We start from the raw sequence: 25,734 nt of genomic DNA, 5'->3' as shown, positions 1-25,734 counted from the left end.
AAGGGTACAAGTAGGCGAGCGGTGTGGGAGCACGGCGGTGCGGTGGAGGAGCGGGGGCCAACGGGTGCGCGGCGCATGGCGCGGCAGCAAAGCTTGCGCATTACACGGGCTGACAGCTCGAGGACCGGCGGGGGGGCGGGTGGGCGGGGGCGGTGTGCGCCGGTGGCAAAAAGCGGGGTCGCGGCGCGCGGCGATTGGCGCGCGCGCCCCCTCGCGGGGCGCGGGATGCGGCGATTGGGCGCGGGATGCGAAGCGCGTCGCCATTGGATGATCTGTTTCGCATTTCGATGACAGCCGGATCTGCGGCCCGCGCCTCCCGCGCCGCGCGTTATGGCCGGCCCCCCGCGTCCTCTCTTGCGCCCGCACGTGTACCGCGCTCGCTTGCCGCGCGCGCGCGCGGCCCCTTTTTATACACGCGGCCCCGCGCTTCCACCCCCGCCCGACGGCATCCCGCTCCCCCCCCCCACCCCGTCCCGCTTCCCCACGAGCCCCGGATATGACGGGCCTCGTGCAGCCGCTGCGCGATGAGCCGCCCCTGTGCGGACTGCTGCCGCCCGCACCGCTCGACTTCTCCGCCTTGCTCGCGCCGGACGCTCTCGTGCGCGACCCGCTGGGGTCCGCGCGCCGCGCCTCGCCGTGCGCCGCGCTGCGCCCGCTCTCGTTCGATATCCTGGCCGCGCACATCCTGCCGTACGGCGCGCCCGTCTCGCCCGTCTCGCCCGTCTCGCCCGTGTATGTACAACACCAACAACATCAACTACCACCTTACCAACAACCACCACCACCACCACAACCACAACAACAGCAGCAGCAGCAGCAGCAGCAGCAGCAACAAGAACCGCCGCCCCCTTCCCCTCCGGGCGGGGCGCGCGCGCGGCAGCGGCTGGGCGCGGCAGGCGTGCTGCGCAAGCGGGCGTCGGACTCGTCGCTGTCGTCGACGTCGTCGACGACGCGGGTGGACAAGGCGGCCGAGCGGCGGCGCAAGAACCGGGAGTCGTCCAGCCGGTGCTACTACAACCGCAAGCGGATCATCGAGGACCTGGACGGGCGCATCTCGGGCGAGAAGTCGCGCGTCGCGGCGCTGTACGACCGCGCGCTGGAGCTGCGCCACGAGAACGCGCGCCTCAAGAAGGACGTCGTCACGCGCGGCATCGCCCTCCCGACCAAAGGCAAGCCCTTTCGCAAGCAGCACCACCTCCTCGCGGGGCACGCTTACTTTCAGCTCCTGCAGACCACGGCGAACAGCGCTCCGGCGATGTAGCCGTAAACCGTTTTTTTTTTTTTTTTTTTTTTTTCTCTTCTATAGTATTATCGCGCCAGTTTCTTCATTGTTGCCTTCATTGTTGCATTGTTGCCTCCATTCCCACGTGTACCCGTGTCAGACCTGCTCCCTGACCGCCCGCTCATACAGTACCCTTGGTAGTGTAATCCACACCACCGTGTCTGCCACCGTGTCTGCCACCGCGTCTGCCAGCACACGCGCCGGCCGCCTTACTTTTTTCCCCTTTTCCAACCTCCTCGCTGTGAAGGTGGAAGCTACCCTTGGTGCCTTGTCGGTTGTTTTCCCGACCGACGTCGGCGCTTTATTTACTCACACAGGAGTTGACACTAAAAACTGCACAAATTACAGTTTCTCCCAATGACAGAAGTGAGTCAACACCGGTCGCCCTTCGTCGCTGTAAGGACCAAGAGAGTCCCAATGACACTCGCCCTGTTTCCCCCCGCCTCCACATCTCAAGCCCCCTTCCTTCCATCCCATCTTCCATCACTCCTTCCATCCCATCAACGCATTCCCGCGTACAGTGGATGCACCCACTGGGTGCATCCAGAAAATAGCACTCTAATACTTTACCTCTCTCCCCGTCCATCCGCCCCCGCGCTCCCCCGCCATCATATGTCCCGTGCTGCACCGCCGCAGCCGCATCACCACGCCACGCCACGCCCGTCGCCCGTCGCAAGGGCGCCAGACCAGACATGCCTACTTGCCAAACGTGTCCAGCAGCGCGTCGACGACGGACGGGTCTGTGAGCGTGCTGGTGTCGCCGAGGTCCTCTCGCCTGGTGCGCGCGCCGCCGGCCGCGATCTTGCGGAGGATGCGCCGCATGATCTTCCCGGAGCGCGTCTTGGGCAGCGCGGGCGCCCAGTGCACGGCGTCGGGCGCGGCAAACGCCCCGATCTCGTTGCGCACGCACGCCCGGATCTCGGCCCGCAGGTCGCCCGACGCCTCCACCCCGCCCATCAGCGACACGAACGCGTACAGGCTCTCCCCCTTCACCGCGTGCCCCACCGACACCACTGCCGCCTCCGCCACCGCGTGGTGCAGCACCAGCGCCGACTCCACCTCCGCAGTCCCGATCCGGTGCCCGCTCACGTTCAGGATGTCGTCCACGCGCCCCGTCAGCCAGTAGTGCCCGTCCGCGTCCCGCCGCGCACCGTCCCCCGTCATGTAGTACCCCGGGAACCGCCCAAAGTACGCCTCCTCCATCCGCCCGTGGTCCCCGTACACCGTGCGCAGCGCCGCCGGCCACCCCGACTTGATCACCAGCAATCCCTCCCCCTCGCCCTCCACCTCCGCCCCGTCCCCGTTCAGCAGCGCCGCCTGGATCCCGAAGAACGGCATCATCGCACACCCCGGCTTCATCTGCAGCCCCGGGATGGGCAGCGGCGTCATCGCGTGCCCGCCCGTCTCCGTCTGCCACCACGTGTCCACGATCGCGCACCGCCGCGCCCCCACCACCTCGTAGTACCACATCCACGCCTCCGGGTTGATCGGCTCGCCCACCGTCCCCAGCACCCGCAGGCTCGACCGGTCGCACATCCACACCCAGTCGTCGCTGCACGCCTCTGCCTTACCATCCCTCGCTTGCGGGGGCGGCGCCGCCCCCTTGAGCGCCCGAATCACCGTCGGCGCCGTGTACAGCTGGTTCACCCCGTAATGCTCGCAGATCTCCCACAGTCTCGCCGGGGTGGGGTAGTTGGGCACGCCCTCGTACAGCACCTGCGTCGCCCCGTTCAGCAACGGCCCGTACGTCACGTACGAGTGCCCCGTGATCCACCCGCAGTCCGACGTCGAAAAGAACACGTCCCCCTCGTGATAGTCAAACGTATACTTGAACGTCGTCGCCGCGTAAACCATATACCCCCCTGTCGAATGCACTACGCCCTTCGGCTTCCCCGTGCTCCCGCTCGTGTACAGCACAAACAACGGGTGCTCGCTCTCCACCCACTCCACCTCGCACTCCGCGTCTGCCTCCCTCACCGCTTCGTCCCAATCCACGTCGCGCCCGGCCACCATGCATGCCTCGTCGGACACGCTCTCCGCCCCCGGCACCTTGGTGACAATCTGGTGCTCCACGCGATGGCCGGCCGCCTCCGCGATCTCAAGCGCGCGGTCAGCAATGGCCTTGAGCTGGATCTGTTTCTTCCCGCGCCCGATCGCCTCCGTAACGACGACGACGTTGGCCTTCGAGTCAACGATCCTCCCCGCGAGCGCCTCGGACGAGAAGCCGCCGAACACGACCGAGTGCACGGCGCCGATGCGCGCGCACGCCAGCATGGCGGCCGGCAGCTCCGGGACCATGGGCATGTATAGGACTACGACGTCGCCCTTGCGCACGCCGCGCGCGCGCAGCACGTTGCCCATGCGCGCGACCGAGTCGGCGAGGTCTGCGTACGTGACGACGCGGCGGCGGCCGGGCTCGTTGCCCTCGGCGTAGAAGGCGACGCGCGCGCCGTGCCCGGCGGAGATCCAGCGGTCCAGCGCGTTGTACGCGACGTTGGTGCGGCGGTCCGGCAGGAAGGACACGTGCACCGGGCCCGCGGCGGGGTCAAAGTTGGACTCGAGCACGGGCGCGGGCGCGGGCGTGGGGGCGGCGGCGGCGGCGGCGACCTTCGAGTGCCACGTGAACTCGTCGGCAATGTCGCGCCAGAAGGCGGAAGGGTCCGCGATGGAGCGCGCGTAGAGGGCGTGGTACGCGGCGAGGGAGGGGAGGTGCGGTTCGTGCGGCGGGACGGGGGGCGGGACGGGCTGTGCCGGGAGCGGTGCGCAGGCGGTGGGGGCCATTTTGCGTCGGGGAGCGAGCGGAGAGACGGCGGTGAGAGGAATGCGGGTGGACGGAAGTGGGAAGGGGGTGAGGAAGGCGGGGGACATTTTCGGGAGACCGGGCAAGGGAGAGCCGACTCTGACGGGGGGGCGGGTAAAAAAGAGAGGAGGAAGCGAGCTGCGCGGTGTATGCCGCGTGTGCGAGGACCATGCTCGGCCTCGCCTGTGCTGCAACTCGCACTACGTACAGTACAAGGGTACCACGCCCGCCTGTCCGCCACACGTGCACACGTGCACACGTACACACGTGTATATAGATACACCTGCACACGTACTGTAAGGGTAACCATCTGTAAGATACACACGTGGGATACGTGGACAGAATGTATGGATGCCTGGATATCTCTGGCAAGGTATCCAGGTTTGCGGTAAGGGTAACCACCACATCCCTGTTCACAACAGAAAAGTCAATTTCACCCGTCTGCTGCCACCAAAATGCTGCCCCAATAAAATACACAAACCAAACCACAACCACTCCTACTCCTGACACCTACAGTACCTACCTGCCAGGGCTGTCAGGGCCTTTCTTAACCTTTGTGAGGGCCTTTCTTGCTCCTACTACTCCCCGACCACAGTCGCCGTCTCCTTACTCGCGACGCCCGCCCCGGCCGCCGCCTCCGCGCGCCCGATAAACTCCGCGCCGCCCATAAAGGGGCGGAGCGCGTCCGGCACGCGGACGCGCCCGTCGGGCTGCACGTGCGTCTCGAGTATGGCGACGATCATGCGCGGCACGGCGCACGCGGTCGCGTTGAGCGTGTGCACGAAGCGGTTGTCGCCGCGCGCCTCGCGGTAGCGAATGTTGAGCCGCCGCGCCTGGTAGTCGGTGCAGTTGGACGCGCTGGAGACCTCGCCGTACGCGCCGCGCCCGGGCATCCACGCCTCGATGTCGTACTTGCGCGACGCCGGGTGCCCGAGGTCCTGCGTGGGCATGTCCAGCACGCGGAAGTGCAGCCCCAGGCTGGCGTACAGCGTCTCCTCGAACGCCCGCAGCTCCTCGTGCACGCGCTGCGACTCCTCCGGGTGCGCGAGCACGAACAGCTCCACCTTGGAGAACTGGTGCACGCGGTACAGCCCGCGCGTCGTCGCCCCGGCCGCCCCCACCTCGCGCCGGAAGCAGTGCGAGAACGCCGCCATCTTCACCGGCAGCTCCTCCTTGGCCACGATCTGCCCCGCGTAGTACCCGCCGAGCGGTATTTCCGCCGTCCCCACGAGGCACAGGTCCGACTCTGCCACGCGGTACACCTGGCTGGCCTCGCCGCGCGGCGCAAACCCGCAACCGGCCACCACGTCCTCGCGCGCCACGTCCGGCGTCGTCATCACCGTGAACCCGTTCTGCGCGGCGAGTGTCATCGCCCAGTTCACCAGCGCCAGCTCCAGTAGCGCGCCCTCGTTGCGCAGGTAGTAGAATTTGTTCCCGGCCACGCGCGCCGCGTTCTCAAAGTCTACCAGGTCGTGCCGCAGGGCCACGTCCAGATGCGCCTGCGCCTCCATGCCGTCCTTGGCAAAGTCCCGCTTCTCCCCCACCAGAGACACCGTCCTCGCCTGCTCCTCTCCCCCGACCGGCACGTCCGGGTGCGTCATGTTGGGGATCTTCGCCGACTCGGCCTGCAGCTGGACCTCTGCCTCGGCGAGGTCCTTCTCGAGGCGCGCGACGTCCGCCTTGAGGCGCTTCCCCTCGGCGATGCACGCGTCCCTCTCCTCCTTCTGCATGCCGGCGGCGCCCTTCATGCGGGCGGCGTTCTCGTTGCGCTGGCGGCGGAGCGCGTCCGCGCGCTGCCCCAGCGCCACGTACGCGTCGTACAGCGCCACGACGCGGTCCGGGTCGGCCGGCACTGCGCGATCGCGCACGTTCTGTCGCACGGCGGCCAGGTTGTCTTTAATGAACTTGAGGTTGACGGCGGCCATGGCGACCAGCCGGCCCGAGCCCGGGCGGCCCCACGCGTGGCTGCGCCCGGCGCACGCGCGGCGTGCCGGGAAGCGCCGGCTGCGCGACAGCGGGATCGATGTGATGAACGCGGACGCCCGCGACAGGACGTGCGGCGGCGCGCGTGGCGGCATGGTGGGGAATGGTGGATCGCGGGAGAAGGGAGAGAATGACTTGGTAGACCGCGGTAGCAGCGGAGCGGGAGATTGAACGCCACCGCAAGGAGGATGTGTTCAGTATACTATTCACAGAGGTACACGTGTAAAAACACACACGTGTACACATGTGGATGTGGCGTGTTTCGGAAAGGCGTCGCCAAACCCGCGCAAGCCCCAGCGATGAAAGGTACTCATCTCACTACAGTGTAAGCAACTGAACGGCATATCGTGCGCTGCTGGCGCCACATGCTGGCACCGCCCTACTGGTTGCTCGACCGGCATGTCCCGAGCAAGCATAGAGAACTACCCACCTCTACAAGGTATTCCGAACACGATGTTCGGTTCCGTTCCCGCGCTTGTCCGGAGCAACCCTGCCTGACATCGCCCTCCCTTGCCCGCGGCGCACAGGCCCCGCCCGGAGCCCTCGGAGACGTACCATCGCTTCGGAATCAATCCACTTGTGCGCCTCAAAGAGACGCCTGCGCATTACTTGACACCTCAACCTGCAAAGAACGCGGGGGACGGCCGGAAGGGGGCCGGGGAGCTTGCGCCCCAACCTGCGCCAGCGCTGCGTAAACCGCCTGCGTCTGCGCGCGCAATCACGGCCGCTGGATGAGGCACAGCCTGTCAAAGGCCCCTCGCCGGCGACCTTTCTGTCTGTCCCGCACATGTCGTTTAGGCCGCGGCGCTGACGGCTCGGTCCTGCGGGCGGTGGCGGCCAGTGGCGGCCAGCGCGTGGGCGGCGTTGCGGCGGAAGAAGCGGCCTTGTTTGAGGGCGGCAGAGGGAGATTTGGAGTGGAGGTACGCGGAGTGCGGAGCGGGAGGGGGGAAGAGGAGGGGCGCGGCGGGCTGCACAAGGGCGCAGGTAAATTGCGCCGCGTGGGGATGGCTGTGCGGTGTGGCGAATGGAAGCGGCGGACGTGGTCGCATCGCAGGAGGGGCGTGCTGCGCTGGCGGCGAAGGGAACAACCTGGCGAAGGAGATGGGAAGGGATGACGCAAAATCGGCTCGCGTCGATGGAGCTACCCTAAGGTATCAGTTGCGAGAGTGACTGCATAGCTGTCATGGGCACTCTAGACTGGAGAGCGGGGGCTTGCTGGACAGGGCCGATTTACAGTGCCGTTTCTTCAGATGGCAGCTTCCAGAAAGGCCTTTTCTGTCACGTGCCAAAAAATAAAACAAATCGCACTCGGGAAACAATAGTGCCAACTTCGTTTCTTTTACCCACCGTCTCCACGCACATCACTCTCTGCCATCTCCGCGCGTCACCCGCCCACAACCGTCATGACGACGCAAGCAACACCATTCGAGATGGAGACGACGGGGATGTCGAAGAAGGCATTTCTCGAGCCGTTACGCCACCGTCCGCGCACCCTGCCGGATTCAGAGGAGGAGCTCATGTGCGTCAACAAGAAAAGCCTCTTCCGTGCCCTCCGCATGGCCAAGGCCTCACGGTGGGTTGCGGATTGGCTCTTCACGCACAGGGACCACCCGTTCCATCACCACACCACGATCCCCGCCGACGCCTTCGACAACGCCCTGGTCATCCGCGGCACGCACGCGCCGCGCGGCGCGCCCGACTGCGGCGTCGGCGTCGCCCCGGCCGCCGCGCCCGTGGTCCCGGGAAACGACGTGCTGTTCGTCCCCGTGGCGCATGCGGCCGGCCGCCTGATCGGATACACGTTCGGTGGGCTGGACGCCGAGCAGGCAGGCACGCTGAGCTGCGGGCACGACGCGCGCATCCTGCCGTTCTTCCCGCACTTTGTCGGCCGCTTCGCGTTTGACGGCGTGGAAAACGACCTCTTGGTGGTGGTGAACGAGATGAACGAAAACGTGACGGGGGTGATTTCAATACAGCGGAGCAAAGAGCTGATGCGCGAGCGGTCGAGCTTCGCCGTATTGAACGGGCCGTACGGGTTCGGGGCGCTGCCAGCAGACATTGCGCAGGTGACCAGGTTGGCGGAGCGGCGGTTGGCGAGCACGCCAAAGTACCAGTTCGCGTCGGGTGGCGGCGGCGACGACGACTCGGGGCGCAGACGACGGACCGTGCGCACGGACATGGAGACGCTTCGTGAGGGCTTGGCCAAGCTGGAGCGGCTCGTCAAGGGCAAGTTCTACGCGCCGCAGATGATCAAGGACCAGATGGACCCGGAGAAGGGCGACCTGCTCGTGCGGCAGACGGGGCAAGTGGACTCTGGTTTTGACGTCAAGGACGCGGTCGGGATGCGGATGTTTAGGGACACGGCCGGGAGGGCATACTATTCGTATATGGCGAGCATAGCTTCGCGGCGCGCGGCCGTGAAGGCGGCGGGCAAATAGGTGCGTAGTACATGGATGTCTCGACGGACTAGCACTGTGTGTTACGGGGAGGGGGGGCGTGAGGAGGATTGTGGAGTAGATTGTCAAAGAGGGCGGCGAAAGAGAAGGAAAGCGTGGCGTGCAATCGGGGGATGGGAGAGGGGTCCACGGCGCGGGGTTGCACACGACCAATCAGCGGGCGCCATGCTGTTAAGCACGGGTCCTATCCGCGGCACGTGTGTTTGCCTCAGGAGCGATCTCGAAGGCGTCACTGGGCGTTGGGCGTTTGCTCAAGTGCGACAGCCGCATCTCCTTGCTGCCCTACTCAAGCTGTACCCAAGTACTGTACACTGTAGTGAGAGTGATAGAACCAGTAGCCTCGTACTGTAATTCCCATGCATCTCCTTGTCTTACACAAGCACCCGTCGTCCTTGCACCAAAATATTGCCATCATTTCTTGATGCCATATTTAACGAAACGCCGCCGAAATAAGGCACCAAGAATGCCTCCCCGCCACGTTAAATTTTTCTTTTCGTGATTGCTTTTCCTCTCCAACCGCCCCTTCCACCTGCCCCCCCCCCCCCCGCCCCTCCTTCTCGTCGCCCTTCACTCGCACCTCCCCCGACTCCCACTCCCCGCGCATGGCGTACGACTCGGTGCGCGCCCAGCTGGACAAGCTGCTCGGCCCGGAGCGGAACGGCCCGCTGTCAACGCCGCCGGCCCCGCCGCTGTCCTACACGGACGCGGCGGTGTGCAAGGGATACCTGCTCGGCTTCTGCCCGCACGACCTGCACATCAAGCACCGGAGCGAGCCGGGCTCGTGCGCGCGCAAGCACCCGCCGACCGCGCGCGCAGCCTTCGAGGCCGACCGCGCCGCGGGCCGCGCCGCCGCCCACGCCGCCCGCTGGAGGAGGGACCTGCTTGCAGAGGCCAAGGCCATCGTCGACGATGAGGAGAGACGCATCCGCGCTCATGCTAGGAGGCTGCAAGAGAGCTACGCCGTCCAGGGAGGCCTGGCTGGCCTCATGATTAGGGACTTTGGAACTCTTAAGAAGCTCGGCATGGTGGGAGAACACGCTAAGATTCGCGTCTTGAGTGAGATGGAGGAGGACGTCGTCGATGACGTCGAAGAGGAGCAGAAGCGACCAGCGTCACCAGGCACGCGCGCTTCGGAGCAAAAGGATTCTCGTGAGTCGGAGAATGAGGACGACGACGACGATGAAGAAGGCGGTGCCGATGCGGAGGAGGAGGAGGAGGAGGAGGATGATGACTTTGGCGTTATATCAGTTATTCCTGCTTCGCGCTCCAAAAAGGAAGACCCAGATCCTCTCACCCCGGAGAAGGGAGACAACGAGGCCAACAAGCCTGCCGAGAGTGCGCGTCGGGATGCCACGTCGCCAGCCAAAGCGACGCCACTGGAACGCTCTGAGGGGAAGAAGACGAGCTCCCCATCAAAGCAGTCTCCGACAAACGGCGACGCAGCGGAGGTACATGCCCACGCTCCCGATGCTGATCCGAAAACGGACACTGCCGACGAAAACCAAGCAGCACCAACTCCAGCTGCAACCGAGGACAAGATGGAAGAGTTTTACAAGAAAGGCACCGGTCCGGATGGTCTGCTCATGCTGACGCGTAAGCAGAGCCTTCGCGTGTGCGCATGTTGCGGTGGCTTCATAAGCCTTGTAGACGCCGAGTCTCGTCTACTTTCTCACTACGGCGGTAAGTCCCATCATTCACTGGTGCAATTGCGGCAGAAGGTCGCGGACCTCGAGAACGAAATAGCCCTCGAGCGACGCCTGGGGACTGAATTGTCTCCCCGCGGGTTTGAACGGGGCCGTCGCGCCGAGTCTGACACTAACCGCTCGCGTGGAGACGAGCGTCGACCGAGCCACGGTGGCTCGAGAGACCGGTACAGAGGGCGCCACGACAGGGACGACGCCCATGACCGCTATGCCGGCGCCGATCGCTACGCCGCCCCGCACCACCGCCGCGACGAGGGGTGGAGGCCGCGCGAGCCGAGGTACCGAGGGCGAGAAGAGGACGCCAGACTGCATCCACGGTACGCATATGATCGCAAGCGGTACAGATCCAGATCTCCCACACGCAACCACAGACGCCACCGCCACCGCTATTAGGGCGCCCGCACGGACGGCGCGAGGGTTTTCACTTACTTCCTTTGCTGTTTGCCGTTGTAGGAAGTCGAGAGCGCGTAGAAGAGTGGCTTGGACGCTCGCAGATTGCCGCATGCCAATCCGGTACGAAAAAGTGAAGTTGCCTTTGTGACTCTCGTTTTGAACGGTATGTTTACTCTCTGCGCAAGACAAGAGGGCAACCTTTGCACCCCGGGTAGGCGGGAGATATCACTTGGCGATCAACTTGACATGATTACAATAACCCCTTCTCGGCCAGTTGCAGAGAATACGTTTAAATAACTGCGATAACTGCCTCTTCAGGTGGTCTGAAAATGGACGACAACCGGTATGTAAACTCCAATACTGCATTTGTTCTAATAGAGTCTAACGGGAAAACATCTGCGCCAGGTGTTTTTCTATCCCGCTCCATTGCACGACTCAGTCTGGGTGGGGACATTTTTACGACATGATCTTTAGCATGCGAGGAGGTGCTGTGGATTGTAGAGTACGGGATATTGCATGGTCTTGAAAGGCTTGTTAGCGGGCGCTCACGATGTTTGAGTGAAAGTCTGTTTAATGTCTACTAGTGTATGTGAAAAGGGAAAGCGGGCTGGGGTTAATCTGAAACAAAGATACGAGGACGACGAGATTGAAATTTTGCCAGCGCAAGGGTCTTGCTGCAGCCGTGAACGATTGGCAGTCACTTGCTTTGCGGTCGCGACCAGTGCACACAGCATCGTGCCTGGAGAGCATCGCAGGATGATGACGCGTCTCATGGGCAACGTGGAGGTGGATGAATGAGAGGAACACACGCGAGAGGCCCTTGTAGTTGGGTCTTTATAATCAATTTGACCTACAATAAATTCTCGCTCGAACCCCAAAGCCTGGAGCTCGAGAGTTTTCAGGAACGCTGGACGGATGTACCTAACGCTCAACGCTTGAGGCAGAGCAGGCCATCTGTTTGACAAAAGTTAGAGTTCGGGAATCATTTTAGAGAAATATTCTGTACGAGGAAGAAGGAAGAACAGCCTCTACTCTCTTGGTATTCACATTTGTTATCTACGGGGTGCGTACTCAATACCTAGCTAGTGCACTAAGACTCAGTATGTTTATTTGCCATGCTAAAGAAAACGAACTGGACTGAGTGTGTTTCGGAGCCGTGTAGTGGCGGTGGATTTTCCCGGATTGTGCAGCTTCGTGTCATGATGATTAAGATATCGGAATTGTGCAGCGAGCGTAGTGCAGAACTGGGAACACCAGCCCACCGGCGTGCGCTGGTTTTACTGAATTTATATGTGGGCAACACGAGAGAGAGAGATAAAACCCTAGCGCCCGGAAAAGTTGACCATGTTTGCGTTTGTGTACCGCACTAGAAGAAGAGCCCGTCAGACGACTATCACAGGGGACATTTAGAAGAGACAACTTGAGAAGCCATGCCCGACGCCAGGCTACCGTACGAGGCGTGTCCACCACGGACCGCGGCTGAAAACTGCGGGCACGTGCATAGGATGCCGCCACTTGTTTGCATCCGAAGCTGTCGCTCTTGCATGTGAGAGCATGTTTCGCCCTCCGTGTAGTACTCTAAGCGACAGATGTGTGTGCGGCCCGGGCTAGTGGCTACTGTCACCCCTGGAACGCAACCAGGCGTAGACCAGGATAAGTTGTTAATAAAGGCAAGGCGTCTTCATCCGTTAATATTAAAGTCAAGACGTGATAGGATGGAACGGATGGTCTGTGATTCGTGGAACCGACCAGACATGTGGCGAGGGCACCGATAAATCCCGTGCCAATGGAATCACCGTCGACCGAGTGGCGAGGTGATAAAGGTAGAGCCCTGCATTGGCTGTACATCTGGGAATCTTGCATGCCCCAACGCATCTCGATTACGGGCCTACTGCACAAACACATACCGAGGCCTGTCGTTAGTCCTACGCTCCCGCCCACGCATCTTAACCGGCGGCAAGTAGTTCGTGCAGTTTTGGCGCGAGCACCCCCTTCGCGTTTCGCGCGAAACAAGACTCAGTAGACCTCTAACATTCCCAGTCCCGCGAGATAGGTACCCTACCGGGCAATGCAAATGCCCATAAAACGCGCGGAATAGGCCGTATTCCGTCCAAACACGCCCACTAACCGTCCGCCAGCGATGCACTCCTGGGAAAACCGGATGCTAAATTTTGAACCATCGGAACTCCCTCCATACCCCAGCTGAATCTTCCCCCCCATCCCCCCCCCCCCCCCCCCCCCTACGCGCCGCCACCCTCCCTGTCCTGCCTGCAAACCCCCCAACCCTCGCACCATGACCGGTACGAAGCGCGTGCGCCCGCCCGCCGAGTCTGGCATCCCGCCCGCCCTGTCCGCCATCAAGCCGACGAACCCGGCGCTCTACGCCTGGCGTCTGCACGCCCATGTGCTTCGGCTGCCGGCGCACCCGGCCGCCCCCGGCTGGTGGTGCACACACCCGCTCGTCATGGCCGAGCTGCTAACGTTCCTTGCCGAGCCGCCGGAGACCGTCGAGCAGACGGACGCCTGGCTTGCGTTTCGCGAGGCGTGCGCGCGGCAGCTGGCGGCTTGCCACGCGTGTGCTCGCGAGTATCACAAGGCGGCCGCCAAGTGGGAGGTGGACGTCACATGTAGTACGACGGTGTCGCAGATCGTAGCGCACAGGCTTATTCGAGGGCTTGTTGCCTGGGATGTGAAGAGACTGCTTCCGCGGTTGAGAAAGAGCCCGCTGTTGGCAAGGGGAGCCTTGGGGGAAAAGGTATTTCTTTCGGAGGCGAAGTTGGCGGAGAAGGTTTGTCGCGATGCGTTTTTGGAGTGCTTGTTGAATTTTAGGGTGTGCATGAGGGCGAAGGTAGCCGAGACAATGGCTGAGTTGTTTAAGAGAGGGACAGTGGTGCAAACCAAGGAGGATGTCAAGCCGATGGTCGTCGAGATGGGCGTGGTGCCTTCGGGCCTGATGGCCTTGTGTTTTAACCAATCGTTCACGGTTCGAGCGTGGGCGAAGAGGATCATCGCCGACGTGTGCCCTTTTCCAGAAAGGGCTGATGCGCACGCGAGGAGTTTCCTGCTGCGCAAGGGAATAAGCGCCTGCTTGGGTAATGCAAAAGGGACGGGCAAAGGGGACTGCTCTCCACGCGCGCGGGCAGAGGCCCGGAAGGCCGCATGGGAGGGTTTCGGCGCTATTTTTGTACATCTCCGCAGAAAGGAGATTCTGAGTTTTGTCAGGTCAGTGCCTGACGGTGGCGTCTTGGAGATGTGTCTGAAAGCCGTTAATGACAATGACGACGCGACTGCATCTATTGCTATTGACTGCGCCCTGAATATGCTCACGCGCCTGCATCCTAGTGAGCTGGAGCCATCCAAGCCGCTGACTGAAACTGTCCTACTAGACGGGGTTGTCAACTCTTTTCATGCCAAAGACAGCGTCAAGACAAAGACTAAACTGCTCTACCTCATGCCGCTGCTTTTGGCCACGTCTCCACAACCAGAGACGAACCGAGAAATATCACGGCTATTCTGGTTATGTTTTGGAATCATTGAAAAGACGTACGAACCGCACGGGCATCGACGTTATGGTAGAAACTTGCTCAGTGCCGAGCCGCTCCCTGATAACAAACTCCAAACTGCGGCATTGAGGGCTGGTGCTAGTCTTCTGACCTGGTATTTTCCGACAACAGTATGCAACGGCACCGTCTCTGAATCGGATGCATTCGGTCAATTTGCTATCACCGTGTTACACACCGAGCCACAAGCTGCCTGGGCATGGAATTTGATTCGCACCCTCTGCTTTACTGACGTCCTGAGCCTTCTTCAGTGGGTACTGCCGCGTGCAGACATGAATGATATTCGCGCGATTTCACAAACGAGGTGGCCACAAACTGCGGCATTGCAGGAGGAGGAAGCGACATCAATGAAAAAGATAATAGAAGCGAGTAACAGCAATGAGAGGGTTGTTTCGTGGGTTGGCCCTCTCTGGCTTGCTTGGGAGTCGGGAACCCTAGCCAACGCGATCCCAGATTGTCAAAGAGACATAGTACAGTCTGAAGAGGCAAAACTTTTGATGGATCTCCATCAAATGGTCGGACTTGTTGATCCCGCTTCTTGTCTTCGAGGCAGTGGCAAAGAGCTTGGTCCAGCAAAAGTGTCAGGGCTCTTTGCAGAAGATTACTTGCGGAACTTAGAATTATCCTGTGAGCGGATAGGTCGAATTCAAAGAATTATTCGATTGCGCTTCTGCAAAGCCTGTGCCACCGAGGGAAACCAACTATGGTGGAGTCAGCTACCTTTTCATGCATCTCATTTGCTTGGAAGCGCCAATAGAGAGATTGGGAACAGCGGGATATCCGTTCTTCTCAAGTATCGAAGATTAGCCGGGGCGACTTCCGTGGTAACTCGTCCGACGCTTTTGGCGGTTGACCTGAAGAGCGACGCGGGATTAGGGAATGATGTTGCGGACGGATGTTTGGTTGCCATACGCATAGTGTCGGCTCTGGGTAAGCGCACCTCTGTGAGAACATACGCGACCTTGTTGACCTGGTATGGTACTTTGATGGACAGCGATTACCCAAAGTTGCTGGAGCATGAGAACTGGAAGTGGGTACTGGGAGTTACGCGGACCTTTCTTCGATGTTGGAAGGAGTTTGAGGACAACACTAATCGTGTCATTTTCAACGAAGTGGTCTGCAAGTTCTTAACGTGTCTGCGTAATATCTGGAAAACGCTATCGAACATCGAAAACGATAGCGAAGACGAATTGAACGAAGAGAAGCAAAACGCGCGCCAAACTGTCCTAGACGGAATATGGACAGGTCTATTCAGCATGGATACACTGCGAAGTGTGATCTGTCGTGGCGCATGGACAAGAACAGTATGTGCACTGGCTCCGTATTGGAAAGATATTCGAAGACTCCGCGATAAGATGGTTCTCATTATTGAATATCATGAGTCTCAACGGAATCTGTTGAGTTATGAAGAGTGCAAGTCCATTGCTGAGGAGTCTGAGCTGAAGGAGGTGAATCGACCCTTGCAGCGGTGGGCGGCTGATGGTAAACGAATGTCGCAAGACGCATATGGAGGAAAAAAGTTGCAGATGAAAATGGATCAATATTCCCAGAAGCTTGTGTCTAAGGATGGGAAGATTGCTAGTCGGCTAGTCGAAAGAAAAGCACCGCAACCATCCCTTTCTCAGAGTCGTCTGTCCATGCCCAAGTCTTCGAAACAGTTTTCTGGGTCTCATATTGCTTTCAAAGCAATGGGCGCTCCGTCTGTTTTGAACAACCTGCGAAGAGGAGTGCAGAAGAGCCTCAGCCGTCAAATACCAAAGAGATATACGCGACCAAATGTGAGCGCCCCAGCGGTTATAGGGGGCAAGACGAAATTTGAACTACTGGTTTTACAGGAGCGGGCCAAGAAAACAGGGCGAAACAACATGACGGACCGTCGTGGAGAAATGGCTAGAATTGAAAGCGAGCGCAACATTGCTGATGGTTCCAGAAAGGAGCGTGAAGGAACACCAATTATCGAACCCTCGGGCAATTTAGCCTCTGAAGAGAAGAGAAAAGATATTCGTCTACCTCAATGGCGGAGACGCTTGAATCCGCGCATCAAGGAACGTCTTTATCAAAGTATTCTCCAGGGATGTTCAGGCGATGCCATTCAAAGGAGTGAATTCGTGAAATCCGCGGCTACAACATTTGATCATTTTGAAGACGTTGAAACTTACGTCAGTCATTGGGAACCAATAATCACAACGGAACTTCGCGCCTCTCTTCGATCTATCATTGCGGAGGAAGCTGGTTTCGCAGCCAAACAGAGTCCAGATGAATATAGAGGTTGCCGTGCAGCTTTCATGGTAGAGGGTCCAGTGGAAAGCGTAGGCTATATTCAGAATTTTTCTTTGCGGTATTGCGGAGAGGTGAAGACACAGCAGGTATCGTTTGAACGTGGGATTTCAGATTCGCAGTTCGACGCCATGAAAATGCAACCTTGGGACATTGTCTTATTGCGGATTCCGCCTTCGAAATATAACCTGCAAGCAGAACCATCGTCCGTGGCAAGAAACGTTCTTGGTATCGTCGTCAAAGTCACCCGCAATCCTGGAATATTTCAAGTGAAGCTCAATGTAGCATTCGATCGTATCGATACTGCGCCAGGGAAGGGACGTGAAATCATGATAAGCAAACTGACGAGCATGACCACTTTTCATCGCCAACTTGATGCTTTGTACGGCCTTCCAGACCTGTCAGATGTTGTGCTGTGGAACATTCTTGAGCCTCAACGTAGTCTGGAGATCAAGCACAACTTCAACGAACACCGACTGCTCTCTGTCGGCGACGATGTACAATCTCGCCTTGATTTCATTAGACAGCTGCGTTCGTCGAATACACTCAACGAGAGTCAGAGCCTTGCAACTGAGGATGTTATTCACGCCTGTGCTCCAATTTTCGCGCCGAAAGCTAATCGCCTGCTTTCGCAGGGCGGTGCTCACAGGCATGGAAGCTTGACGTTAATACAAGGGCCTCCTGGAACAGGAAAGACGTCAACAATTATCGGACTTCTCTCTGCAGTCCTATTTCAAAAAGACAAGGGACGATCATGGGGTCGACATCGTGTTCGATTCGAGGATGGTGTCATCACAATGCCCTTGGCTCCCATTAGGGTGCTTATCTGTGCCCCTTCGAATGCAGCAGTAGATGAAATCATGTACCGTTTGATGGAAGATGGTCTGCACACAGGGGCAGGGTGCAAAGCATCTCCTCGAATGGTGCGGATTGGAGGCGGAACAACTAGAGACAGCATCAAGCAGCTAGAACTGCGAGCAATAGCTGACGAACACCTTGCTAAGAACATGAAAGATTCCACTGCAGGCAGCGCTAGGGCTCTCTGCTCTGGAATTCGCACCCTTCAGGCAAAAATCAAGACCCTGGAGGAGAAAATGTCAAACTGCCAAGAATCTGGGGAGTCCGGGGCAGCCGTTCCCCAATCGGAAACTGCGTCGAAGGAGCTCATCGAAATGAAGTCAAAAATCAGCACCATGCGTGATCAACTTGCACGAGAGACCATGAGTGGCGTGCGTCCGGCACAACGAGGCTCAGGTCCGAACGACATCCCCTCTAGGAACGCGAAAATTTTGAAAGCCATGAGCACAGTCTTGAATAGCAGTAGCGTAATGTTTGCGACCTTAAGTTCTGCTGGACACGAGGTAATGCAAAATTTCGCAGCGAAACCTGATCTGATTATTATCGATGAAGCAGCACAATGCGGCGAACCAGAAGCATTGATACCGCTAACTGCATCGCAAGCGAAAGGTGCAGCGCACGTTGTTTTCGTCGGGGATCCAAAGCAGCTCCCGGCCACAGTGATCTCAACAGATCAGAAAGTCGCGAAAGCGCTGCAACGCTCGTTATTTGAACGAATTGGGGAAGCATGCCCGCTTGCTGTTCACATGTTGAATACCCAATACCGCATGCACCCTGCCATTGCAGCGTTTCCAAACCAGCGTTTCTACGATAACCGATTACTCAATGGCTCAAACGTTACGTCGGCGGATATGTCGCCAGCTCATCACGGCGACATACAGAAGCGGTTTGGGCCCTGTACGTTCCTTGACACATCGCATGCGAGAGCAGAAGAATCCCGGGGCTCTAAGGGATCTCTGTACAACATTCGCGAAGCCTCAGCAGTTGTAAGCGCCTTGGCCGCTTTGTATCGAGGGTATGATGGCGCGAAGCTAGTCGGACAGATTGGAATCTTGAGTCCGTATAGGCAGCAGGTGTCACTGCTGAACAGACTAATTTCTCAGGATCCTGTTCTGAGGGCCGCTGCGATTGAAGTCAGTACAATTGATGGGATCCAAGGAAGGGAAAAGCCGATTATTTTTATAAGCACTGTGCGAAGTGGGCGTACTAAAACCATTGGATTTGTTGATGACGATCGCAGAATGAATGTCGCAATCACGAGAGCAAAACATACTCTCGTGGTGGTGGGAAATGCAACTGTCCTAGAGCAGCATTCCGGACTTTGGGCCTCGTTTATTTCATACTGCCGTTCGGAATCACGTCTTTCTGTTTTACCGTCAAACTCACAGGCTTTCTTTGCGGACGTGCGACCACCAACATCGAACAAAGAAGCCCTGTCCTCTTCGTCAACTGCTCCATGCCAAGAGGATAGCAGGCCAGTCAAGAGAAGGAAAGTTGAGAGGCCACGGCAAGATCGCAAGCGTGATATCCCGAGCTCAAAGTCAGACCAGACATCCAGTATTCCAGAAGGCATTGGAAAGAATGCAAATCCTCAGAAGACAATCGTTTCTGAGTCTCAAACCCGTCAACGTGTACTGCAAGTCAGCAGAGATTCAGCAATTACTCATCCGGTAAGCGTTCGCCCCATCGACAAAAAAGGAAAGACCCGCACCCAACAGCGAAAAAAATGTGTGTCTTTTTCAATCCCAAGCAACAGCGATGCAAACCGAGGTAAGGGGGCTGAAAGCCAGGCCAACGAAACCACTCAACAAGAGATCAACCAGGTTAAACCGAAAAAAGTGCAGCTGAGATCATGCCCCGTCGTAGATGTTGGCAAAGGCTTAATGGCTGCGGTATCAAGCGAAAAGGGAGTAAGCAGTGATGGCCGAAAGGATCATTCAGCGGACAAGAAGAGGACAGATCTCGTCAGTCAAACGGATATGCGGCACACCAAGCGGTCCCAGTTCGAATCTATGCAGATGGATTCACTCAGACCGCTACCGAACAGAAGCACTTGTGAAATGCCTCCCCATCGTGATGAGCTAAAGAAGCCCAGTCGGATTCGTGAATCTGGTCCAGGCCAATACGCTTTCTGCGAGAACGTAAGCGGGAGCCGGTCTAAGGCTTCAAATCTCCCCCAGAAAGAAAGGCGTGAAGTAGGAGTAGCACATCCTCAGAACATTGCCAAGCATATACGAGAGGGCCGAAACGCCAAAATTCCCCAGGAAGTGTCCTTACCTGATTACCAAAAGTTGCAGTCCAATTGCAACTCAACGAGAAATCACAGCCCCTCAGCCGTCACGTCGCGACATGGAGATCGAAGCAGAATAGCGGCTCCAAGTTCGACATCCGTGATCTCGCGGTTAGGGAATCGGGGACGATCCGAAGACTCGAATGTCGATCAGCTTGTGCAGAAGCAAAAAGTGCCCGTTCGGATGAAATCGAATTCCATCTTTGAGCGTTTAGGACAGCGGATGCATGCAACTCATCCATTTGAACTTCCAAAAGAGAGCGCAAGACATGCTGTGAGCAAGGACAGCGAGATAAATTCCTTGAAAGCAAATCGCCATAAGGTCGGGGCTCGTTGTCATGAGCGACCTATCCACCATGGCCGTCCCATGATTGAAAAAAAAGGTACTCATGCTGCGAGAGGCGTGAGTGATGATCGCTTGAATCATGAAGTAGATCGCGGCGGAAGCACACGATTGCGTGCTTCCGCTCGTGGTTATATTCTCCAGAATCAAGACACTGCTCTACGCTCCTCGTCCGCTCAACCTCCAACCTACCCTTTTTCCGCAGAAAGCACAAGGGGAGAGAAGAGGCGGAGAGAAGAGAAAGCTGGGCAACACGAAAATTGGGCCAGAGGCGGTGCAACTAGCTGGAAGAACGAAGCAGGACTCACAGATGTGCGAAGACATTGGGCTAACGGTACTACCAGACCCCAGCGTGAGCTGCGATGGGAAAAAGGATCGAGTGAGACACACAGAAGAACAGAGCGCCATCAGAATTATGCGCGAGAAAGAGGTTTTAATGATCCTGAGGAGCATATACTGCGGAGACGCGACAGACATGAGCCCCCTCGGCGAAGAGAAGACGTATTGCATCGTGATGACCGCATTAGCAATGCGAAGAGGGCCAATGGATATGGGCGGCCAAGCAATATTCTCGAACATGAGCACTTTCATGCGGGAATTGGCAACAGGAAGGACGGACCAAGGCACGATGAACCAAGTGGAAGGGGGTACTACGGAGAAGATCCATTTCTTCGGAGACATGCCATGCCAAATCGGACAGGCCACAGGCGACGATGACGATGATGTATCTTTTCGAGCCGAGGGCATTTGTGCAGCTCGTGTGGTACAGTGTGCCCAATTAATAGGCTAACTCAAAGGAACAAACGTGGCTCTTTCGAAACAACGATTAACGTAGTGATGAAAGTATGGCAACCAGTCAGGTGAATGCAGTGTAGCCCAGTGGAGGGCACACCCTCGCACTCCTGACATATTTATTATTATTCCACGTTAACTCTTTAGTTGTAAACACTAACATTAGAAACACTGTACCCTGTAACACTGTCTACACAAGAGTTCTAGCTCTCCCAATCATCCTAAAAGTGCGATCAGGTTATTTTTTCAATTCCACAGTTCACTAACAACTTCAATTGCATCAGAACACGATGGCGGCAGGTGCATTTGAAGAACCAGGAGCCGTTGGTCAGTGAAAGATTTGACCGGGAGCGAATCACGACTTTCTCTAACTTCATGGTGCAGCAATGTCATGTATGACAGTCTAGTAGGAAAACAACTTCTGCGCAGACACTTGTTCATGCGAAAACGCGTACAAACGCTTTTCCTTATCAGCGAGAGAGCTTGATGCCTTCTTGCCTTGGTCGAAATAAGGGTGTCAAATTCATTCTCTCTCTCTCGAGCGCTAGCCTAGCTATCGATTGTGAATTGGCAAGACCGTAGTTATTTTGTGACGGAACTTGTGTGGATGTCCCAAGACAATGCGGCAAGTTTCGCTTGAACGACTTTTTCCTTGGGTGGTTCACCTTAAACATTGACAGTTGTTCTATAAATGATATCTGGATTTTCAGACGCTATGATAAGGACAGTCATCAAAGTATCTTCACAAGGTGTGGATATGCATGCAGCAAAAACTAAAACTAAAAGATTTGATCCCAGTTGAGGCAAAATGCGCGAAAGATATACCTTCAGATATTTGCCGTAAGGATGACCATCTGAAAAATATCCTGAGGTGCGGCAAAAAGACAAGCCGGAATACTTTCGCATCACTTGTAGCGATAATCAATTTTAGACGTTTTGAGCAACCATTTTTTATCCATTTGTGCATCATCTAGCGTTCGTTGTCATCGATTTTGTTCTGAAGCATGAGCCAGGAGTCAGAAAAGGCATGGGGCTTGGAATCCTTTCGAGAAAGACGGCGACACATTTCTGCCGAACAACAGTATGAATACGAATCCAGTCCCATTTCTGTTCGACTTTGCACCGCTTATTCTTCCTTCTCATCTGTTCTGTATGCACGCCTGGAAAAGAAAAAGATTCAGCAAAGCAGAGACGGAAACCGATTCTTACAGAAGAGCCAGGATAAAGACCTTCAGAACATATACTGTACTGCCTGATGGACCTCAGGGTGTAATTACATTCTTCTGTGGTGCACAGTGTGCACCACAGAAGAATGACATGCGTGTGCACTGCACACGCATGTCGACGCAACGTGGCAAAAATGAAAACAAACAAACACACGAGTCAGGATCACCGGTGATCACAAAGCAAAATTAAGATGATCATCGTTCATGCATCATATTACCCCATAATGTTAACCACATTGCACCTAGTAGGCACAAATACGATTTGATATCACAGAGGGTCCTTTCTTCCTGACATATAGCGCATTCCGTGACGCCTTTAACAATGCATCGAAAGTACCAGCAACCCCAGCGCACCATCATCTCCAGCAAGACCTCTAGGCAACGATTGCGACGAAAACATCATGACCAAACATGAGAATTGGCTTGACAGACTTCCGAATGACCTGTGCCGCCGCATCGCCTCGTACGTATCGGGGGGTCAGATCACGGACAATGCGCTGCAGCTGGCAAGGGTGAGTTCCCGCCAATGCGATGCAGTGCTCCTGTCTCTCTCCTGCGACTTCAAGAACATCTCGGAAGAGTGGGTGCAAGTCTTTATGTCCAGCAAACTCTCCTTCATCTCGTACAACGGGGTGTTCCAATTCACGAAAAAAAACCGGCCGCACTACTTCTCTATGTTCAGATCGCAGCAAATGCGACGCCTCTCCATCTCCGAGGACGTCAACTTCCCCTTCGCCACGTGCCACATGCCTTCGGTCCGCGAGCTGGACATCGAGGTAACGCAGCAGATCCCGCGCGACATAGTCTTTGAGCTGTTCTCCACGCTGAAGCTCAAAAAACTGACGCTCCGGTGCCGGGCGTGGTGGGAGTACGACTCGGTGTGCATCTTCAACGACCAGCGGTACTTCAATCATTCCCATAACGCGCTACAGCGCAGCTGCCCAGACTTGGAGTCGATGCACGTGGACTGCTTGTGCCTGGAGGAACACCCCCCATTCTGGGGGGTGTTCCCCGGGCTGCGGTCGCTGCGCGAGGTGAAGCACCGGTCGCCGCCGCCGGCGGCGGTGGGCAAGCTGCGGACGCTTGACTCGGTGCAGCTGTTCGACCTGATCGACGGGCAGAGCGCGTACGGGGACGCGATGGCCGTGGGGGAGGCGGTGACGGAGCTGCGGTCGTTCAGGCGGCTGGACGAGGAGGCGATCGCGGGGCTGGTGGCGTGCTCGCGGGTGTCCGTGCTGCACTGCACGATCGCCGAGGGGTGCGAGCGGGCGCTGCTCGACGTGTGCGGGCAGCTCGCAAGGCTCAAGACGCTGCAGATCGACTGGCACACACCCTGGGAAATCGACATGGACGACGAGCTGCCGTGCTACGAGCTCGTGGAGGGCGTGCTGCCGCTGCTGGTGAAGGGGCTGGGCAGCCTGAGGGAGATGCGGCTGTGTCATATCCGGGTGCCGCTCGGGGAAGTTTTGGAGATGCAGCGCGGGTTCGGCAAGCGGCTGGAGGTGTTCGAGGTGCACGTGAGCAGCGAGAAGGAGGAGCCGCTCGAGTGCCTGGAGAGGGTGCTGCAGACGGCCAGCGAGTGCAACTCGTCGCTGAGGTGCCTGTGCTTGTTCGGGGTCGGGCTGGGCGAGAGCTACGAGGGGTGCGATAGTGTGTATGGAAAGCAGGCTCGGAGGGCGCTTGCGGCGCTGCATAGACTGGAGAAGAGGGCGGACCGTTTTTTGTGGATGCCGCTGGAAAAGACGCTGGAGCACATTGTGGAGATTTGCCCGTGAGTATGCGTCGTGACGTGGCCGGGGACGTCACCAGATGCACGGATGCACCGTGGCGGGGTACTCGTTGCCGGGCTGCCAGGCTGCCGCGTGGACATGGGCTCGAGGTTGTTGCAAAGTTGCGGGCGGGTACACGTTGCCAGATTACCACGTGGACACGCGCTCGAGGTTGTCGCACCAGTGCGATAGGTAGTGTGGTCAGAGTCTTCTCTCCCAACGGCGTGTTGATGTCAACATCTGTGGAACATCTGTCAACAGCCGCGATTTCGGGTTGTTTTTTCATTTTTGCTTTTTGCTTGTTTATTCATGCAGAAACTAAGAAACTTCATGATTCTTCATGAAGAAACGACTTTAGACAATGGTAGCCACGACTTACACGTTACATCTCCATGATAGAGATGGGCTACAGGGACCCTAGGAAGGCATGGGGGATCTCGATTTGGATGGTTGATCGCGATTATCGGTGGGTCACTTGAAGAAGGCCGAAGTGGTGATTTTTTCATTTTGCAGCATTATCTGGCAGTTTTTGCGCGCAATTGCGCGCAAAAACATGATTTAATGAAATCGCGGGTCAACAGATATGCCTGGGCGGTCCAGTAAACAGACTACTGTTCTGGGAGCCGCGCTCGTGTCGCATACACTTGGTCTTCCGCGAGGGTCCATCACACCCAACCATCGCCAAGGAGATGGAGCATTGCGCACGCCCTCTTCCGCACCAAGGAAACACCTCCACGTCTTCCGACCTCGCCTCCACTCTGCACAGCAGCGCACCTGCCTCATCGCCGGATCAAAGTCCCACTCTCTTGCTGCTGCGCGACATGGGAAAACCCAAGGCTACCGTCTCCAAGTTGCCGCCGCCCCAGTCACCCCCGTCGCCATGCGTGCCATCCCCTACCCATCGGCCCCGCACCTGCACCCGTCGCCCGCGGCGTGGCGCGCGTCGCCGCCGTCCCTCTCGCCCGATTTTTTCCTGCAGCAAAACGCCCGGGACACGCTCGCCGACGCCCAGCTGCACGCGCAGCGCCAGCGTCTGCAGCAGGCGCTGTCGCTGCCGTCGCAGCACCGCTGGGTCGCCGACTGGCTCTTCGCGGACGCGCACCACGCCTTCCACCCGAACATCCCGGTCCCGCCGGAGGCCTTCGAGAACACGCTCGCCATCCAAGTCTCGCACAGCTTCTTCGAGCTCGCCGCGCCGCCGCCGCCGCCGCCGCCGCACCCGCTCCCGACCGCGCCGAAGGGAGCCCCCGCCAAGCGCTGCCCCGTCACCGGCCATACCGCCGCACCCGACCCGGGCGACCGGTCCTTCCGCATCGCTGACGCCGACCTCGTCCTGCTGCCGGTAGCCAGCCTGGACGGCATCGCTGTGGGCTATGCCTTCGGCGGCGGCATGTTTGAGTCGGGCGCCGGCGCCACGAAGAAGGGCGCGCCGTTCTGCGGCCGCTTTGCCTTCGACGCCAAGCACGACGACTTGCTCATGGTGGTCAACGGGCGCCCGGCCAGCGCGCAGCCGGCGGACTGCCCCGTCACCGTCATCATGACGGTCTCCCTGGTCCCCGGGAAGCGCACGCGCGAGCACTGCTTTTTCTCGTGCCCCAAGATGCAGTACTCGTTCGAGAGCCTGCCAAGTACCATCCTGTCCGTCGTGACGGCCGAGGGCGCGGCCGCCTCGGACGGCGCCGACCTGCTCGACGACCTGTTCACGCTGTCCGACGTCGACACGGTGTCGACCGCACCCTCGTTCGGGCTGGACCTGTCCGACCCAACGCGGAAGGACATCTCGCACCTCCTGCTGCAGGACCTCTCGCGCGACGCAGGCGGCCTGTGCGACGGCGCCGACTTCCTGCACTCGTTCCTCTCCGACGGCGGCTGCGCGGCTTGGCGCGACCGCGCACCGGCCTCGCGAGCGATCACGCACGCCACGCCCTGGGAGATGGACCTGTTCGGCGGCACGCGCGACGGGGTGGGCTGTCCCGCGCGTGCCCGGGTGCACCGCCGCGTC

At 58.4% G+C, this 25,734-nt stretch overlaps 10 protein-coding genes; 6 read left to right on the top strand and 4 right to left on the bottom strand.

The window, feature by feature from the left end:
* Positions 1-1,978: 1,978 nt before the first annotated feature.
* Positions 1,979-4,063, bottom strand: CHC_T00008320001 (acetyl-CoA synthetase). Its single transcript, XM_005712698.1, has 3 exons — positions 3,890-4,063; positions 2,841-3,838; positions 1,979-2,801 (listed from the first exon to the last, which is right to left on the bottom strand). The coding sequence occupies exons 1-3, from the start codon at positions 4,061-4,063 to the stop codon at positions 1,979-1,981; spliced, it is 1,995 nt and encodes a 664-aa protein (XP_005712755.1).
* A 316-nt stretch (positions 4,064-4,379) lies between these two features.
* Positions 4,380-6,160, bottom strand: CHC_T00009366001 (serine--tRNA ligase, chloroplast or mitochondrial). XM_005712697.1 is given in 2 exon segments: positions 4,380-4,660; positions 4,661-6,160. 1 exon segment carries the CDS (start codon positions 6,158-6,160, stop codon positions 4,661-4,663), a length of 1,500 nt encoding a protein of 499 aa, XP_005712754.1. The 3' UTR covers positions 4,380-4,660.
* A 636-nt stretch (positions 6,161-6,796) lies between these two features.
* Positions 6,797-8,897, top strand: CHC_T00001784001 (hypothetical protein). XM_005712696.1 is given in 2 exon segments: positions 6,797-7,180; positions 7,181-8,897. The coding sequence occupies 1 exon segment, from the start codon at positions 6,797-6,799 to the stop codon at positions 7,178-7,180; it is 384 nt and encodes a 127-aa protein (XP_005712753.1). The 3' UTR covers positions 7,181-8,897.
* Positions 8,898-9,507: 610 nt separating this feature from the next.
* On the top strand, positions 9,508-10,782 carry CHC_T00001783001 (hypothetical protein). XM_005712695.1 is given in 2 exon segments: positions 9,508-10,617; positions 10,618-10,782. 1 exon segment carries the CDS (start codon positions 9,508-9,510, stop codon positions 10,615-10,617), a length of 1,110 nt encoding a protein of 369 aa, XP_005712752.1. The 3' UTR covers positions 10,618-10,782.
* Positions 10,783-10,914, top strand: CHC_T00001782001 (hypothetical protein). Its single transcript, XM_005712694.1, has one exon. The coding sequence runs from the start codon at positions 10,783-10,785 to the stop codon at positions 10,912-10,914; it is 132 nt and encodes a 43-aa protein (XP_005712751.1).
* Positions 10,915-10,946: 32 nt separating this feature from the next.
* Positions 10,947-11,084, top strand: CHC_T00001781001 (hypothetical protein). Its single transcript, XM_005712693.1, has one exon. The coding sequence runs from the start codon at positions 10,947-10,949 to the stop codon at positions 11,082-11,084; it is 138 nt and encodes a 45-aa protein (XP_005712750.1).
* A 78-nt stretch (positions 11,085-11,162) lies between these two features.
* CHC_T00001780001 (hypothetical protein) lies at positions 11,163-11,390 on the bottom strand. Its single transcript, XM_005712692.1, has one exon. It carries the CDS (start codon positions 11,388-11,390, stop codon positions 11,163-11,165), a length of 228 nt encoding a protein of 75 aa, XP_005712749.1.
* Positions 11,391-11,411: 21 nt separating this feature from the next.
* Positions 11,412-11,579, top strand: CHC_T00001779001 (hypothetical protein). Its single transcript, XM_005712691.1, has one exon. The coding sequence runs from the start codon at positions 11,412-11,414 to the stop codon at positions 11,577-11,579; it is 168 nt and encodes a 55-aa protein (XP_005712748.1).
* Positions 11,580-12,910: 1,331 nt separating this feature from the next.
* Positions 12,911-20,662, top strand: CHC_T00001778001 (hypothetical protein). Its single transcript, XM_005712690.1, has one exon. The coding sequence runs from the start codon at positions 12,911-12,913 to the stop codon at positions 20,660-20,662; it is 7,752 nt and encodes a 2,583-aa protein (XP_005712747.1).
* A 69-nt stretch (positions 20,663-20,731) lies between these two features.
* CHC_T00001777001 (hypothetical protein) lies at positions 20,732-20,854 on the bottom strand. The gene has a single exon (XM_005712689.1). It carries the CDS (start codon positions 20,852-20,854, stop codon positions 20,732-20,734), a length of 123 nt encoding a protein of 40 aa, XP_005712746.1.
* Between the last annotated feature and the right edge of the window lie 4,880 nt (positions 20,855-25,734).

Source organism: Chondrus crispus, genomic scaffold (genome assembly GCF_000350225.1).
Source record: "Chondrus crispus Stackhouse genomic scaffold, scaffold_113, whole genome shotgun sequence".
Classification (NCBI taxonomy): domain Eukaryota; phylum Rhodophyta; class Florideophyceae; order Gigartinales; family Gigartinaceae; genus Chondrus; species Chondrus crispus.
The sequence above is the reverse complement of the archived record's forward strand: the minus strand, read 5'-3'. Positions and strand labels throughout refer to the sequence as shown.

What these genes read in the sequence shown, in the direction of transcription:
- CHC_T00008320001 (XM_005712698.1), bottom strand. Translation starts at nt 4,063, where the DNA reads ATGGCCCCCACCGCCTGCGCACCGCTCCCGGCACAGCCCGTCCCGCCC. An exon ending in AGTTCACGTGGCACTCGAAG is followed by an intron (nt 3,839 to 3,889) that starts GTCGCCGCCGCC and finishes CCCGTGCTCGAG; the next exon opens with TCCAACTTTGACCCCGCCGC. An exon ending in AGGGATGGTAAGGCAGAGGC is followed by an intron (nt 2,802 to 2,840) that starts GTGCAGCGACGA and finishes CGACCGGTCGAG; the next exon opens with CCTGCGGGTGCTGGGGACGG.
- CHC_T00009366001 (XM_005712697.1), bottom strand. Translation starts at nt 6,160, where the DNA reads ATGCCGCCACGCGCGCCGCCGCACGTCCTGTCGCGGGCGTCCGCGTTC.
- CHC_T00001784001 (XM_005712696.1), top strand. Translation starts at nt 6,797, where the DNA reads ATGAGGCACAGCCTGTCAAAGGCCCCTCGCCGGCGACCTTTCTGTCTG.
- CHC_T00001783001 (XM_005712695.1), top strand. Translation starts at nt 9,508, where the DNA reads ATGATTAGGGACTTTGGAACTCTTAAGAAGCTCGGCATGGTGGGAGAA.
- CHC_T00001782001 (XM_005712694.1), top strand. Translation starts at nt 10,783, where the DNA reads ATGTTTACTCTCTGCGCAAGACAAGAGGGCAACCTTTGCACCCCGGGT.
- CHC_T00001781001 (XM_005712693.1), top strand. Translation starts at nt 10,947, where the DNA reads ATGGACGACAACCGGTATGTAAACTCCAATACTGCATTTGTTCTAATA.
- CHC_T00001780001 (XM_005712692.1), bottom strand. Translation starts at nt 11,390, where the DNA reads ATGAGACGCGTCATCATCCTGCGATGCTCTCCAGGCACGATGCTGTGT.
- CHC_T00001779001 (XM_005712691.1), top strand. Translation starts at nt 11,412, where the DNA reads ATGAGAGGAACACACGCGAGAGGCCCTTGTAGTTGGGTCTTTATAATC.
- CHC_T00001778001 (XM_005712690.1), top strand. Translation starts at nt 12,911, where the DNA reads ATGACCGGTACGAAGCGCGTGCGCCCGCCCGCCGAGTCTGGCATCCCG.
- CHC_T00001777001 (XM_005712689.1), bottom strand. Translation starts at nt 20,854, where the DNA reads ATGTCAGGAGTGCGAGGGTGTGCCCTCCACTGGGCTACACTGCATTCA.